General features: G+C 34.5%; 2 protein-coding genes and 1 pseudogene across 3 annotated transcripts; 2 read left to right on the top strand and 1 right to left on the bottom strand.

Moving 5' to 3' along the window:
* The first annotated feature begins 756 nt into the window (after positions 1–756).
* LOC140809213 (putative pentatricopeptide repeat-containing protein At5g08310, mitochondrial) lies at positions 757–4,282 on the top strand. 2 transcript variants are annotated; one of them, XM_073166735.1, is made up of 3 exons: positions 757–3,229; positions 3,320–3,355; positions 4,144–4,282. In XM_073166735.1, exon 1 carries the CDS (start codon positions 847–849, stop codon positions 3,223–3,225), a length of 2,379 nt encoding a protein of 792 aa, XP_073022836.1. In that variant the 5' UTR covers positions 757–846; the 3' UTR covers positions 3,226–3,229; positions 3,320–3,355; positions 4,144–4,282. The 2 variants fall into 2 exon arrangements, with proteins under 2 accessions (XP_073022836.1, XP_073022835.1); XM_073166734.1 differs by lacking the exon at positions 3,320–3,355 and having other exon boundaries at positions 4,144–4,246.
* Positions 4,283–7,294: 3,012 nt separating this feature from the next.
* On the top strand, positions 7,295–8,615 carry LOC140810476 (GDSL esterase/lipase At3g48460-like; annotated as a pseudogene).
* Positions 8,616–9,732: 1,117 nt separating this feature from the next.
* Positions 9,733–12,159, bottom strand: LOC140809747 (benzoate carboxyl methyltransferase-like). The gene is made up of 4 exons (XM_073167467.1): positions 12,030–12,159; positions 11,509–11,925; positions 11,005–11,259; positions 9,733–10,238 (listed from the first exon to the last, which is right to left on the bottom strand). The coding sequence occupies exons 1-4, from the start codon at positions 12,105–12,107 to the stop codon at positions 9,849–9,851; spliced, it is 1,140 nt and encodes a 379-aa protein (XP_073023568.1). The 5' UTR covers positions 12,108–12,159; the 3' UTR covers positions 9,733–9,848.
* Positions 12,160–13,216: the final 1,057 nt, after the last annotated feature.

Genomic DNA, 13,216 nt, shown 5'->3' with positions numbered 1-13,216 from the left:
CCAAGGAGCTTGAGAAGAATAAATGTATTGATGTTCGTCACATTCGATCAAGTGAAAACTCATCAGATCTCTTCACAAAGGCACTTCCTACGTCAATATTCAGAAAGCACATATATAATATTGGGATGCGCAATCTACGAAATTTGTGAAGAACTGTTCATGTCAACATCAGGGGGAGTTTACGTGACTGCACTCTTTTTCCCTTACTATGGTTTTTATCCCAATGGGTTTTTCCAAGTAAGGTTTTTAACGAGGCAGTATAAAAACACGTAATGAAGACAATCATTATGATCATCATCACAAGGGGGAGTGTTGAAAATATAATATTAAAATATGTATGTTGAATGTTGAATGTTGAAAATTAGGTAAAATTAGGTGTTGAATATTGAAAATTAGTGTGTGATGATGTATGTAATGAGGTAATTTATTTTGGAATATTTGTATATGAAACTCTATAAATAGAGCACTCATTTGTGAATGAAATAACAATTGAGTTGAGAGAAAAATATTATAAAGTGTGTAGTTTGATAATTTTGAGAGTTTGAGATTTTTACTTTTTACCGTAAATTTTTACTTTTTCACAACATAATTATTAATTTTTTTAAAGTAATAAATAATTCAATGGATTAATAATGTAATAAAGGAACATATTTATACTTTCAGAGTAAATTAATAAATCAAAGATTTTTTTTTTAAATAAAAAATAAATCAAGATTTTGATTTCAATAAAATAGAACAAATCAAACTGTCTGCGACTCTGCGAGCGAAAGGCCACCCGCCATCTTCAAACGTCCAGACGATAAAGAGCGGACAATTTGTCTGCAAGCGAAAACCCAGTTCATTCTAATGGCGTTGTATAAATGGAGAATCCCAAAAAAGACCCGTAGCCTTGCTCTCCTTTTAAAACCAGCGAGGGATAATCCCACGAATTCAAATGTTTCTATGAACGGTATTTGTTTTGATTGTGTGAAAAAGAGAGCCTTTTGTAGCAATGCGAATATAGGCACAGCGGAAACCCTCGTTTTTATCTTTACAACGAAACCGTTTTCTTTGGAGTCTCCTCAACTTCAAAAATTGAGCTCAAAGCTCACTCCTGAAATAGTTGAAATCGTCCTCAAATCCTTGAGAAACTGGAGTTTAGCTCAGCTGTTCTTCAATTGGGCGTCGAATCAACAAGGATACTTGCACAGTTGTTATACCTATAATGCGATGGCTGCGATCCTGGCAGATGCTCGACAAAATGCCTCACTTAGAGCTTTGGCTGTAGATATATCTAATTCTCCGTGTTTTTGGACTCCGGGTGCTTTGGGCTATTTTCTTAGGTGTTTAGGCAGTCAAAGCATGGTTAAAGAGGCCAACTTTTTGTTTGATCAAATGAAAGGGTCTGGTCTTTGTGTTCATAATTGTTATAGCTATAATTGTCTGTTAGAAGTTATCTCAAAAGTAGGTGATGTTAGTTTGATGGAATATAGGTTGAATGAAATGAAAATTTTGGGATTATCCATTGACAAGCACACTTTGACACCGGTACTGCAATGCTACTGCAATGCCGGGAAATTTGAAAAGGCTTTGATGATTTTTAATGAAATGAATGAAAAGGGGTGGACTGATCAGCATGTATTAAATATTTTGGTTCTATCGTACAGCAAGTACGGGAAAGTGGACACTGCCTTTGAGTTGATTGAATGGATGGAGAGGAATCTAAAGTTTAGCTTGAATCAGGAAGCATTTTGTGTTTTGATTCATGGATTCTCGAGGGAATCTAGATTGGACAAAGCTCTACAACTTTATTATAAAATGAAAAAACTAGGATACATGCCAGATATAGCAATTTATGATGTGCTGATTGGAGGTTTATGTAAAAATAGTGAGATTGAAAAGGCACTAATTTTGTACACACACATGCAGCAATTAGGTATTCTTCCTGATGTGAGAATAATTTCCAAGCTGTTATCATCTGTTCCAAATGTGAGAGTGATGATTCGATTGCTTAAAGACAGGTGGAAGGCTTTGGCTGAGGAGGAAAAAAATTCATTGTATTATTCTGTTTTAACAGGGTTTGTTAATGACGGATTCATTGATAAAGCTTATTATCTGCTGAAGGTGAGTATGGCAGCTGGAGTGGACAGAGATATTCAGGCGGACAAAATCTTTTTGGTCGAGGAAAATCTAGTTACGAGTTGTTTTCAAACTGTAATTGATGGTTTGTGCAAATCAGATAAATTAGATATGGCTCTAGACCTATTTTATGATATGGATCCAAGCGGTTGCAAACGTGATTTGTTACATTTTAATAATTTAATTCAATGCTTAAGCAATGGTGATAGGTTGGATGAATGTTTTGATCTTCTAAATATGATGAGGAAGTCAGAATTTCAGCCGAATCATTTCACCTTCAACGCCATATTTGGGTGTTTATGCAGGCGTGTGGATTTTGCAGGGGCTCTTGATATGTTTAAAGAGATGCGTGCAAATGGGCATCAGCCATGGATAAAATACTACACGTTACTTGTCAAAAAACTTTGTGAACAGGGAAAGGCAGTTGAAGCCCGTAATTTCCTTGCTGACATGAGAGAAGAAGGATTCCTCCCTGATATGATTGCATATTCTGCAGTAATCAATGGTTTTATCAATATCAATGAGCTAAATCAGAGTCTGGAACTATTCGAAGAAATTTGGGAAATAGGCTATTCTCCGGATGTAGTTGTCTATAACATTGTTATTAAGGGGCTCTGCAAGGCCTATAGGATAAATGAGGCTGAAGAAATTTTTAGTAAGATGCTTGGCACGGGGCTTGTTCCATCAGTTGTTACCCACAACTTGCTAATTGATTTGTGGTGCAAAGCTGGTGATACTGATCGTGGCATGCTTTGCTTTTCAAGGATGAAAGAGAAGAAACAGGAGCCCAATGTCATTACGTACACAACTTTAGTTGATGGATTATGCAATGCTAGAAAGCCTGATGATGCTCTAAAGCTTTGGATTGATATGGAGCGTAATGGATGTGACCCGAATAAGATTGCTTATATGGCTCTTATTCATGGGCTTTGCAAGTGCAAGGAGCCTGATGCTGCTGTGGTCTATTTGCAGAAGATGGAAGAGAAGGGGATATTTCCTGATGCATATATTTACGAAGATTTAATTGTTGCTTATGAATCTAAATCAAACACAGCCATGGCTCACCTAATATCAGAAAAGAAGGCCAAGCATGGCATTTCTTCCTGACCAGGTAAATTTTGTCGCTTAAAATTCAGAGCATATGTTTGTTAAATTGTCAAGGAGAGTGTGTTACATGATTTTTTGGCTCACCTAATATCAGAAAAGAAGGCCAAGCATGGCATTTCTTCCTGACCAGGTAAATTTTGTCGCTTAAAATTCAGAGCATATGTTTGTTAAATTGTCAAGGAGAGTGTGTAACATGATTTTTTGATGTGGGAATTGTTCTGTATATCATGTTTTAATTAATTCTCTTATATAATGTTTTAATTAATTTTCTTAGTTTCAACTTTGTTATCTATACATGGTATCTCTTTAATTTCCTCCAATGATTGGAATTTTAGAATTTGCAACCAGCGGATCGTTGCCTGAAATAAACCAAGATGGTCAGTAAGCTTCAAAACTATGAACTATACCATTATACGTGAATTAAGTAGTATACCGTTTGTTAGTTGGTAACCTAGTGGTGTAATTAGCCAACCATCTGAAAAGGTTGTACCTTGATGATTCTATGTAACTTTCATAAACACTGTGTTGGTGAAACCTGATTAAGAAAATAATGACTTGAATAGTTTGTCGCCATTCTACTCGGTAATTTGAGGGAATAAAGGCATGACACAATGAAAAATGATATTCAGAAAGAGTAAAGCTAGTGCACTGTCACTTATCCACTAGTAAGCATAAGGTGCACTATGCATGAATTGGTATAAAAAGTTAAAGACCTTGAGCATGCATAGTCACATACAAAAATAATTTAACTAATACATAAGAAAATATCCCATCGTGTATCATATGATCAGTATGTTCCCGTGTATGGGAGAAATCGCGAACAACTAATTATCACTTAGAAAATTGTGAACAATTGATTTCCCTTGGATTACATATTCTGATGTGGAAAGTGTTTGCTGATACTTTTGAATTCTCCAGGTGACATGGTGTTTTGTGGCAACCAATTGTTAGTTTAGGTGTAACACTAGACAACTCAGAGGTGGTGCTGGAGAAAAACGAGTTGGGGTAAAACAATTGGGAGAAGTATGTTGGAAAAGAATAATGAATTATACTGATACTCTGAACCTGATATCAAATTGGAAGATTATCATTCCAAGACTCTTTATCATGGGCTATCGATGTTGCAGATCCATGTTTATCTTGAGTATCTCATCGATTCATTTGTCACATGTAGTTGCTGATGTAACATCTAACTTATTCCCCAGCAAAATTTCTTACCTGATGATTGCTATTTTGTGCTTCTCTCTACCTGATGATTGCTAATTAGTGCTTCTCCCAGCTCAAGGATGAGTCGAGAAACTAAGGTAAAGTTCTGTTTTATTTTTGGGTATTTTTGGAATAATATTTTCGAAGTACTTTTCTGGAAAGTATTTTTTTAAAATGTGTATTATATTATTTGGAAATGTGATAAGTATTTTGGTGTTTTTTTTAAAGAAGCACTTTCCATTGTAGATGCCATGCGGTGTTCTTAAATTATTTTAGTGGCTTTTAAGATTTATTGATTATATTTTAGAATATTCTTTATCGGCTTAAAATTATGTAAGAATGTAGTTGTTTTGAGAATGTGAAAATTTGAACTGAAAATAATAATTATATAGAAAATGTGTTGAGATATATATGTTCTGAGAAGAAACTGAAAATGGGGTGAAAATGGTTGTTTTTCATTTCCTAAATAAAAACATTTTTGGAAAACAAAAACAAATAACTGCCACATTTCCCCCTTGAATTAGATACAGTACCGCTTTCCCCAATTGTTACCATTATTTTGTAGTGTCACTTAGTGTCAGTCTATGCTCCTTCAAGTTCTCGACATGGAATTGGATTGAAGAAGTCGGTGCACACCTGGATGAAATTCACAGAGAAGAAAAACATCATATTGGTATGCTCTTATGTTTAGCTTATGTTGATTTGCGTTCTTCATGTTATGAGGATTTACTTGTGTCTGTGTTTTAAAATTTATTTTAAGCTATTTCTTTATTAATACTTTCACCTGGCCAGGCATGCATTCTCCAACCTGTTCTCCTTCCCTTTTAAACCCTTCTAGCAGTTGTCCAGAAATCCTGTTTTAAAATGGTGTTTTGAATCTCATGTTACATGTCCTTACTTGATTACACATACGATTAGTAGCAAACATCATTCATTACAGACATGTCGAATCACGTTATAATGTGTTCCCCGGATTTGTTGATACAAAGTTCTGGAAGCTAGTTTCAGCTGATTAGCGCCCCCCTGTCATTCAAAAATCAAGAGCAGGCATGGATGATGAGTATGTTGATTTTTCTCTTAATAATAAGGTAGTGGCCAAATGAAAACTAGAACATACGGATTCTTGTGTAATTTGAATGGTGTGCGTATACATGGCATCAGAATACGAAAGTTTTCACATGAAATCGAGGCTATGATAATACCAACAAAACCAGGAAACGACTTTCTCCAAGGATTTATCGCCCTTGGTTTTTAAAAATATAATTTAAACGTAAACTCTGTCAAACCAAAATAAATCTTATACATCATAAATATCAAATCGTACATATTGGCTCGATGAAGTGAGATCACCCCAAGATTATGGATCCACATATTGGTTTGTAGGAGATTTTGACTGATGTGGAGGCTGAATCATGTACTATTCATTCACACAGCGCTTTAACATGGTTTGAATTCCAGGTTATTTCGTTTGGGTCTGATTCAGATCTATTAGTCGTGTTAGCAGTCATTCAATGTAGCCTTGGGGATCATAAGTAGTCATACTCTTTCTGGCTTTGGATCGGAGATGTTTATTTCTTAACAAAGACGGAACTCGTTGTGCTCTAACCAAAATGTATTGGTCCAAAATTGTATACAGATGCAGGTCAAAATGGATAAAATGACTTCCGCTCGTGGCAAACCTTGGTCATACTGTACAAATAACATTTGCCCACAAGTACCGGCGGACCACCACCCCTGGTTTAGAATTCGATTCTTGTGCTAAGTCTCCCCATATAAAAAGAGGGCCTTAGGCGTACAGGAGGAATCACAGGACCGGGAAAACATCCCATTAAATAGATACCAAATATCAAATTAACATGAAACAACAGAAAAAACATGATATTTATTAGTTGGAAATACTCTTATGTTCTATGTAATTATCAAAGGACAATATTTATTATTATTTTTTCAAGTGATTTCTTGGTAAATTTCTATGTTCTTTTCTTATTTTTATTGGGCAAAATTGGGAGAAAATTAAGTCCAAGTTGTCCATGAAATATCAAAAAATTTACTTGATTTAAATGACACCTAATTGTGCTATACTAACTCTACGCGCCGATGATAATAACTGAACGTAAGCTAATGTAAGTGCAATGGTTTCTTCCCTGTGCGGCCCCTACGATTTGTTGATTAATATCTTACGTTACATGTCCGTATCAATTTATTAATACTTTTGGGAGACAGATATTTGTACATACATCTGATCATGTTACATGTCCTTATCAAATTATTACTTAATATTGGGAGACAATATTTTAAAAAGCAAACTAGCTAGCCACGTTAATTATAAATAAAAGGGTAGTTAGTGACTATTTCTTAATGTATACATATTAAACATTTAATTAAATATAATTTTATATTTGATACTTTTTTTGTATAAAGTATAATTACGATGGATCAATTTTTTTCCATCCAAATTTTATATTTGTATATTAATTTTGTTATAGTTTGTTTTACGCAAAAAATGAGTGTTTTGTGGGAGAAAATTAATTTGATGTAATATAAAGAACAAGAAATCACACGATCTTTACAACAATGGATATAGTGACAAAAAAATACAATGATCTCTATGCAAGAATTTTCCAAGTTTTCTGCTAGTTGAGTAAAATTTTTATACAGACGACTAAGTTTCAAATTCGAGACGAGGGCTCAAGTTTAAGACTCAATTATAACAATATTCTCTGGGTAACTCAAAAACAAAATACATATTAATCACCATGCAAAACCCTAAATATATAATCAGAAATACCACGCCTTCATTTGCTGCAAAACCCCATTGCAATGGCTTCCAACACTTCCTCCACAGAAGTCTTTATCCCTCATAATGGCATCAATGAACATACTCCTTTCTTCCTCTCTTGTCTTCTCTACAGCACCAACTCCACCTTTCAAGAAAATATATGCCTTCAAGAGACTCGTACACCGACCTGGTAACACAGGAACCTCCACGGGCCAGCCGCTTTCAACCATTTGTCGAACCCTCCATAACCACCACCTCACGAACTGATACTCAAGACGGTCGTATAGTAATCGACTTCATTGCCTAGGCCGTCTCCCTACATTTTATCCCACCATACTGTCACCTAAAAGCTGTAAGATCACAAGGGTCAACTTCGCTGTCGCTGGAGGCACCGTGATACGGCGCGGGTTTTTATTGAAGAATAATGTCACATTTAACCTTGTTCGCCAGTCGGCCCTTCAAACTCAACTGGTCTGGTACAAAAAAGATAATGGAGACTGAAGGGTGTAAAGATATGAAAAACACACCAAAAGAGTGTGCAGGTTTGGCTTGAGGCATGCTTTGATTTGGTTGGGTGAATTGGGATCCAACGACTATACTAGCATTCTCGGATCTTCAATATCCACTAAGACCATTCGACGGCTAGCGCTTTCCATTATAAGTATCATTAGATTCTTGCAGGTGAGAATCACGACTCTCCCTCTTACATTTCAAGCATATAAAAATACTTAAATTCCAGCAGTAATATAACATAAAATCATGACATGTCGACACTCCCAATATCATTTTCTGAATTCGTTTCTTTAATGCTATGCTGCTACATATTCACGTTATTCTCGAGCTATCCTTGCATCATGCATACGAGCATATCGTACCCGTACGTGCACATTGGCAGAAAATAAACTTTTTCAGAGGGCTTGAAAAAGCACAAAAATCCCATTATTACGAAACAAATAAACATAAAAATACTTTATATTTCAACGATTTAGGGGAAAAAAGTTGCACGTGATCTATTTTTTCAGATGGGAAATACTCAGATCCCATATTACCGCATCATGGTCTTTGAGCAAATGGCTACCAATTTGGTCTGATCAATAGCAACTCAAAAAAAGATAATGATCAATATATATATCTGTATGCATTTTGGGTTAAATAAAAGTTACCCCTGATGCTAATATATATGAACGTTATTTGATGCTATAGAAGATATTTCTTTATTTCTTTGTTTCATAAATTTTTACAGGTATTAATAAACAAGGGCGCAAAATACATAGTAATTCAAGGCCTACCAGCAACAGGGTGCACAACTTTTTACTTCACTTTGGCTTCTTCACTTTATTTAAAATTTTCAGCAATAGCAAAAAAATATTTGAACTTATTCATTTGTATAGTCAATATTCTTTAGAGATTTTACTGATATTATTTATAGAGTTCAACTTCTAACTTATTTGCAAACGAATGGATGGATAGCTCTTTGATTTTATTACTATGCCCATTAATTCAAATTTTTTGACACAAATATATGCAAGTCAGAAATGGGATTTACTAGTTCCAATTTCTTTTAAGTCAGACTCATTTACAAAAGAAACACAAAACCGAATAAGAAAAGCATGAGATTCGAGCCCTAATGATCGAGAACCAGGAATAATATTTCTTGAACTTAAAAGTTGATGCATATTACAAAAAAAAGGTAGTCGGATTTTACATTTCCAGAAAACTTTTGAACCACACTTGTATTTATCCTTCTGTTCATACTCCAACTCCAAATCATCTGATAATTGCATGGAGTTTTTGTCTTTATGCATGCTCAAATATGGCTCAATTTCAATGACATCACTGATAACTCAACATACAGATTTTACAATTGTTTCCAACCGAATATGCCGTAAAGTAACACAAATATTTCCAACCATCCAAAACACAAAAATATTTACGGTCTAATATGTTCAACCATCCAAAACAAGAAATATTCAACCATTACAAATCAGCAACTTTGTTTGTCCAAATATCATCAAGCAAACAAGCATCCAAAATGAACGTCCGAAAAAAAAAAGACAGCGGTCATCCAAGTTATCATTGAATAGCTTACATGGTTTTTAAGACCTGCCAAGTACGATGGTACCGGTGCCAAATAAGCAAACTCCGGTGGGTTTAGTTGTTTCTGATGAAAAATGACCAAAGTAAAAAAATCCAAGTTACATGTAAACCAAATATTTTCAAGTTACATGCCTAAACCTAAACAAACTAACTTACATGACTAAAACTACAAGATTTCAAGGGATCACGATATCTATAAAAATTCGACAGTTTGGAGATATGGCGACATAAAATATTGATATATGTAGTGTCCACATCAACACTAAGCGAAAATGACAAAAAAAAAGTTACCGGATAAGACCCAATAATAATTACACAGAAACCAAAATCTAAAATTGGTGGACTCGATCGAGGTCCATTTTGACAAATTTTCCCGTTGCTTTAAAAGTGCAAATCACATAATTTTCACGATAAAAATCTCAAAAAAACAGCAAAAGCAATATGGATTTAATATGAGGCCACAGTCCAGAATCGATACATGAATTATTTAAACTGACATAATGAATCAACTCCTGTATGAACAGGGTTCTGATCCAAACATTCATTTCTTACTTAAACAAATGATAACATTGAAGAACAATGGTTTCTCCGTTGACAAATACTCTGCAAGTTTCTTAGCATACCTCACATACAAATCATCAATAATGGAGCTCCCAAAATGGCTAGCCAAGACTGGTTCAGTGTAAGCCCGAATGAAATCTGAGACAAGTTTTCCACGCCGGTAGTCGGGGACAGATCGCTTCGGGCCAATCACCGATGCTCGGTCTTCTGTATTTTCTTGTTCGACGTGTGCATCCCAGGGAACTAGAAAATGCTCGAACTTGTCAAGATTGAAGGATCCTTCGTTGTGTATTAATGCCTCCACTTCTTGTTTGCATGGTGTGTATATAGGCATGTTGAATGAATGCAAATCGGTCTCCTTCACATGTCCCTAATTTATTCATCAAGCAAATTATATTTTTGAACTGTACGTGTAGTAATATTTGATTCCCAATAATGCAAATTATGTAGTAAACTTTGTGTGCTTTACAATTATACACACTTTTTTTCTTCTTTCTTCTCAAAAAGGAGTTTGCATCATTTTATGGTTATGAAACTCATGTGATTTGTAGTGTTATTATTACAAGTTGGAAGTCGTTATATATTTATAAGAAACGATTTTCATATCATGTGAGCATTATGTGCTGGACAAATTCGTCTTAACGACAAAGAGTTTACTTTTGTCTCGACTTCAAATTACTAACATATCTTCATGAGTTTATAGTTATGTTCATGTTACAGTTCTAATGAAAGTGTTAAAAGGAAAATCTCTACCAATATGCTTAACAAATTTGTGAAGGAAAAAAAATCATTATCGCTTTTTCTAGAGGTTGCAAACAGTCCATAAAACTATTTAAACCATTAAGAAAAATTACAATTTTGGTCATATATATGTTTGACTATTTGCTATTTTGGTCCTCTATATTATTATATTCTAGTCTTAATCATATATCTTATGAATTTTGACAGTTTCAGTCCTTTTTCACCGAATTACTGATGTGAGCTGAGTAATGCAATCGGAAAAAGACTGTAATTGTAATAAAAAAAAATAACGGGCTAAAACTGAAGTTTGACAACACGAAAAACCAAAATCGCAAAGAGAAGACAAATATTCAGGACAAAATTGTAATTTGGATCAGTAATATTTTCATGCATACCTCATTAACCATTTCAAGAAGTACACTCGCAAGAAGTTTGAAATGAGTACAATCATCTTTTGTAGAGGGATCCTCGGCGCTTCTGCCCACAAATGTCAGAACCATACGCCCACCGCATGACATTTCTTCACCTCGAGAGGTCAAGAATGTCGTGAAATCTCTTTGATATTGCCTTGCATATGCATCGAATATCTCCGGAGGACTTGCCATTGCCATGTGAATATTTTGTTTGTTTTTCTCCAATCCGTCCGGGATCTGTATGTATAATATATATATACATGCAAAATTTCAATATTTTCTATATAGTTAAAAAAAAAACTAAATTTTAAACATCAGAAACGAGAGAAAATTAAAGGACATCAACTTCTCTGTTTGGCATTAATGGATTATTATTATATATACAATTAACTGAATCGCCAGATGATTTATATATATATATGCATTAATGAATTCCCACTTGTAAATTCTAGTACATAAATTAATAGGGACAGCGAATTTAAGTGCCTTAGAGAGCCATTGGAGACTGAATGAAGAGTAGACAAAGTTGAGAGCGTTGGTAGGAAATAGCCTGCCATAGAAAGAGCCCGGCAAGCCAGATATGAAACATCGAAGCTGCCCTTTGTTTTTGGCAGGATGATCATTAAGTTTCTTATAAAAGTCGGGTAGCAACTTAAACAAGTTGTTGAAGTCATTCCCCGGGAGATCATTTAAGAACACTTGGAATTCAGGCAGCTCATCAACGTTCTTAAGTTCACACAACCCTTCGATCGTGCCCATTATTTGAGCGACGACAGAGAGCGTGTTCGGCCCCGATGAGCAACCCAAATCAGCCATCTTGAAGCACTTTGGGAAGCCACTATCAGCAACCATTTCTTTCAGGGTCTCATCCAAAACATGCCTCGCTTTCGATATCCCTATTTTCTGGGGAAAAACCATAATAATATAACATGTGTATATATTAGTTAGCCTTTTAATTTGGGTATATATATATGTATATATATATATTTGAGAGATGGAATAATTACTTGATGAGCTGAATTGTTGGCATAGCTTCTAACATCATCTCCTGCAGTCATATGCACATCAACTTCCTGAACTCCCATTTTCTATGTGGTTAAGGTTTTTCTTGTAATAATCTTTCAAACTAACATCATCTATTTATATACAAATAATTTCAAGCAAAATATTTTAAAAATATTTTTAATGTGCGTTTGTCTATTGATAATTTTGGTCTTTGTTGCTAAAATTGATTTTGAGACAATTTAGGCTTTTTTTAATTAGAAAATAATAATGTTACATTGACAAGATATATATGAGCGTCATATCATCGTCGTATCAACGTCACATAACCAAAATCGTAAAAAAAAAAAAAAAGATAATGGCACGTAAGTTTTTAACTTTTGGAGTTCTGATCTTGTTTCTTCACGTTTGACCGCTTTTTATTTAAATCACATTATTCGATGAAAATTTTACTGAATACAATTAACAAATGTACAACTCCAACAAAAGTCGTACGTTGAATTCTTGAACCTTTCGTAAAATAATTAAGTAGCATTGGACGTATCCCGAGATGTTAATTTAAAGAAGATTATCGAACGTGGTCTTGGTCGTCGGGACAATTGCTCCCCCTTTTTTCAGAAATTTATTTGTTGGACGTGATGATATCCACTAAATAAATGTTATTTTAATAATAGACACGGATGACAAGGTTGGTGTACAATATATCAAAAATAATATATGATTTTGATATTTTGTTCATTAATCGTGTTCATTTTTTTAACCACTATTGAGGTTACACTTACTTATTGGATGTGATGATGGTTTACCTCAGCACAAAGGTTAATATAGAAGTGAATACGGTTGATAAACAAGCCTGTCAAAATTATATATATGTTGGACTTTGACTTTTCCAATTTTGAATGAAAATTGGATTAATACATAATGGATTTGTCAAGTGAATGGTTAAATGGAGAATGATTAGTGTTCCCATATAAGAAATTAATCTTGGCATGAATACTTATATTGTGTTACATTTTATGAAAGTATAAGAATGATTGGTCAATAAATCATGAAATCTTTTCCCTTTATTATAATTAGTATAGTAGGAGATCTCTCTCACACGCTTCGGCGGCGGGAGGTACAAATCAAGGGCCCGATTTGCACTGGGAAAGGTTAACATATGTTCAAGCGTACGAGCGCGACCTGGGTACGA

This window comes from Primulina eburnea, chromosome 13, assembly GCF_022965805.1.
Source record: "Primulina eburnea isolate SZY01 chromosome 13, ASM2296580v1, whole genome shotgun sequence".
In the NCBI taxonomy this organism is placed as follows: domain Eukaryota; kingdom Viridiplantae; phylum Streptophyta; class Magnoliopsida; order Lamiales; family Gesneriaceae; genus Primulina; species Primulina eburnea.
This window is presented reverse-complemented; position numbering and strand designations above follow the sequence as displayed.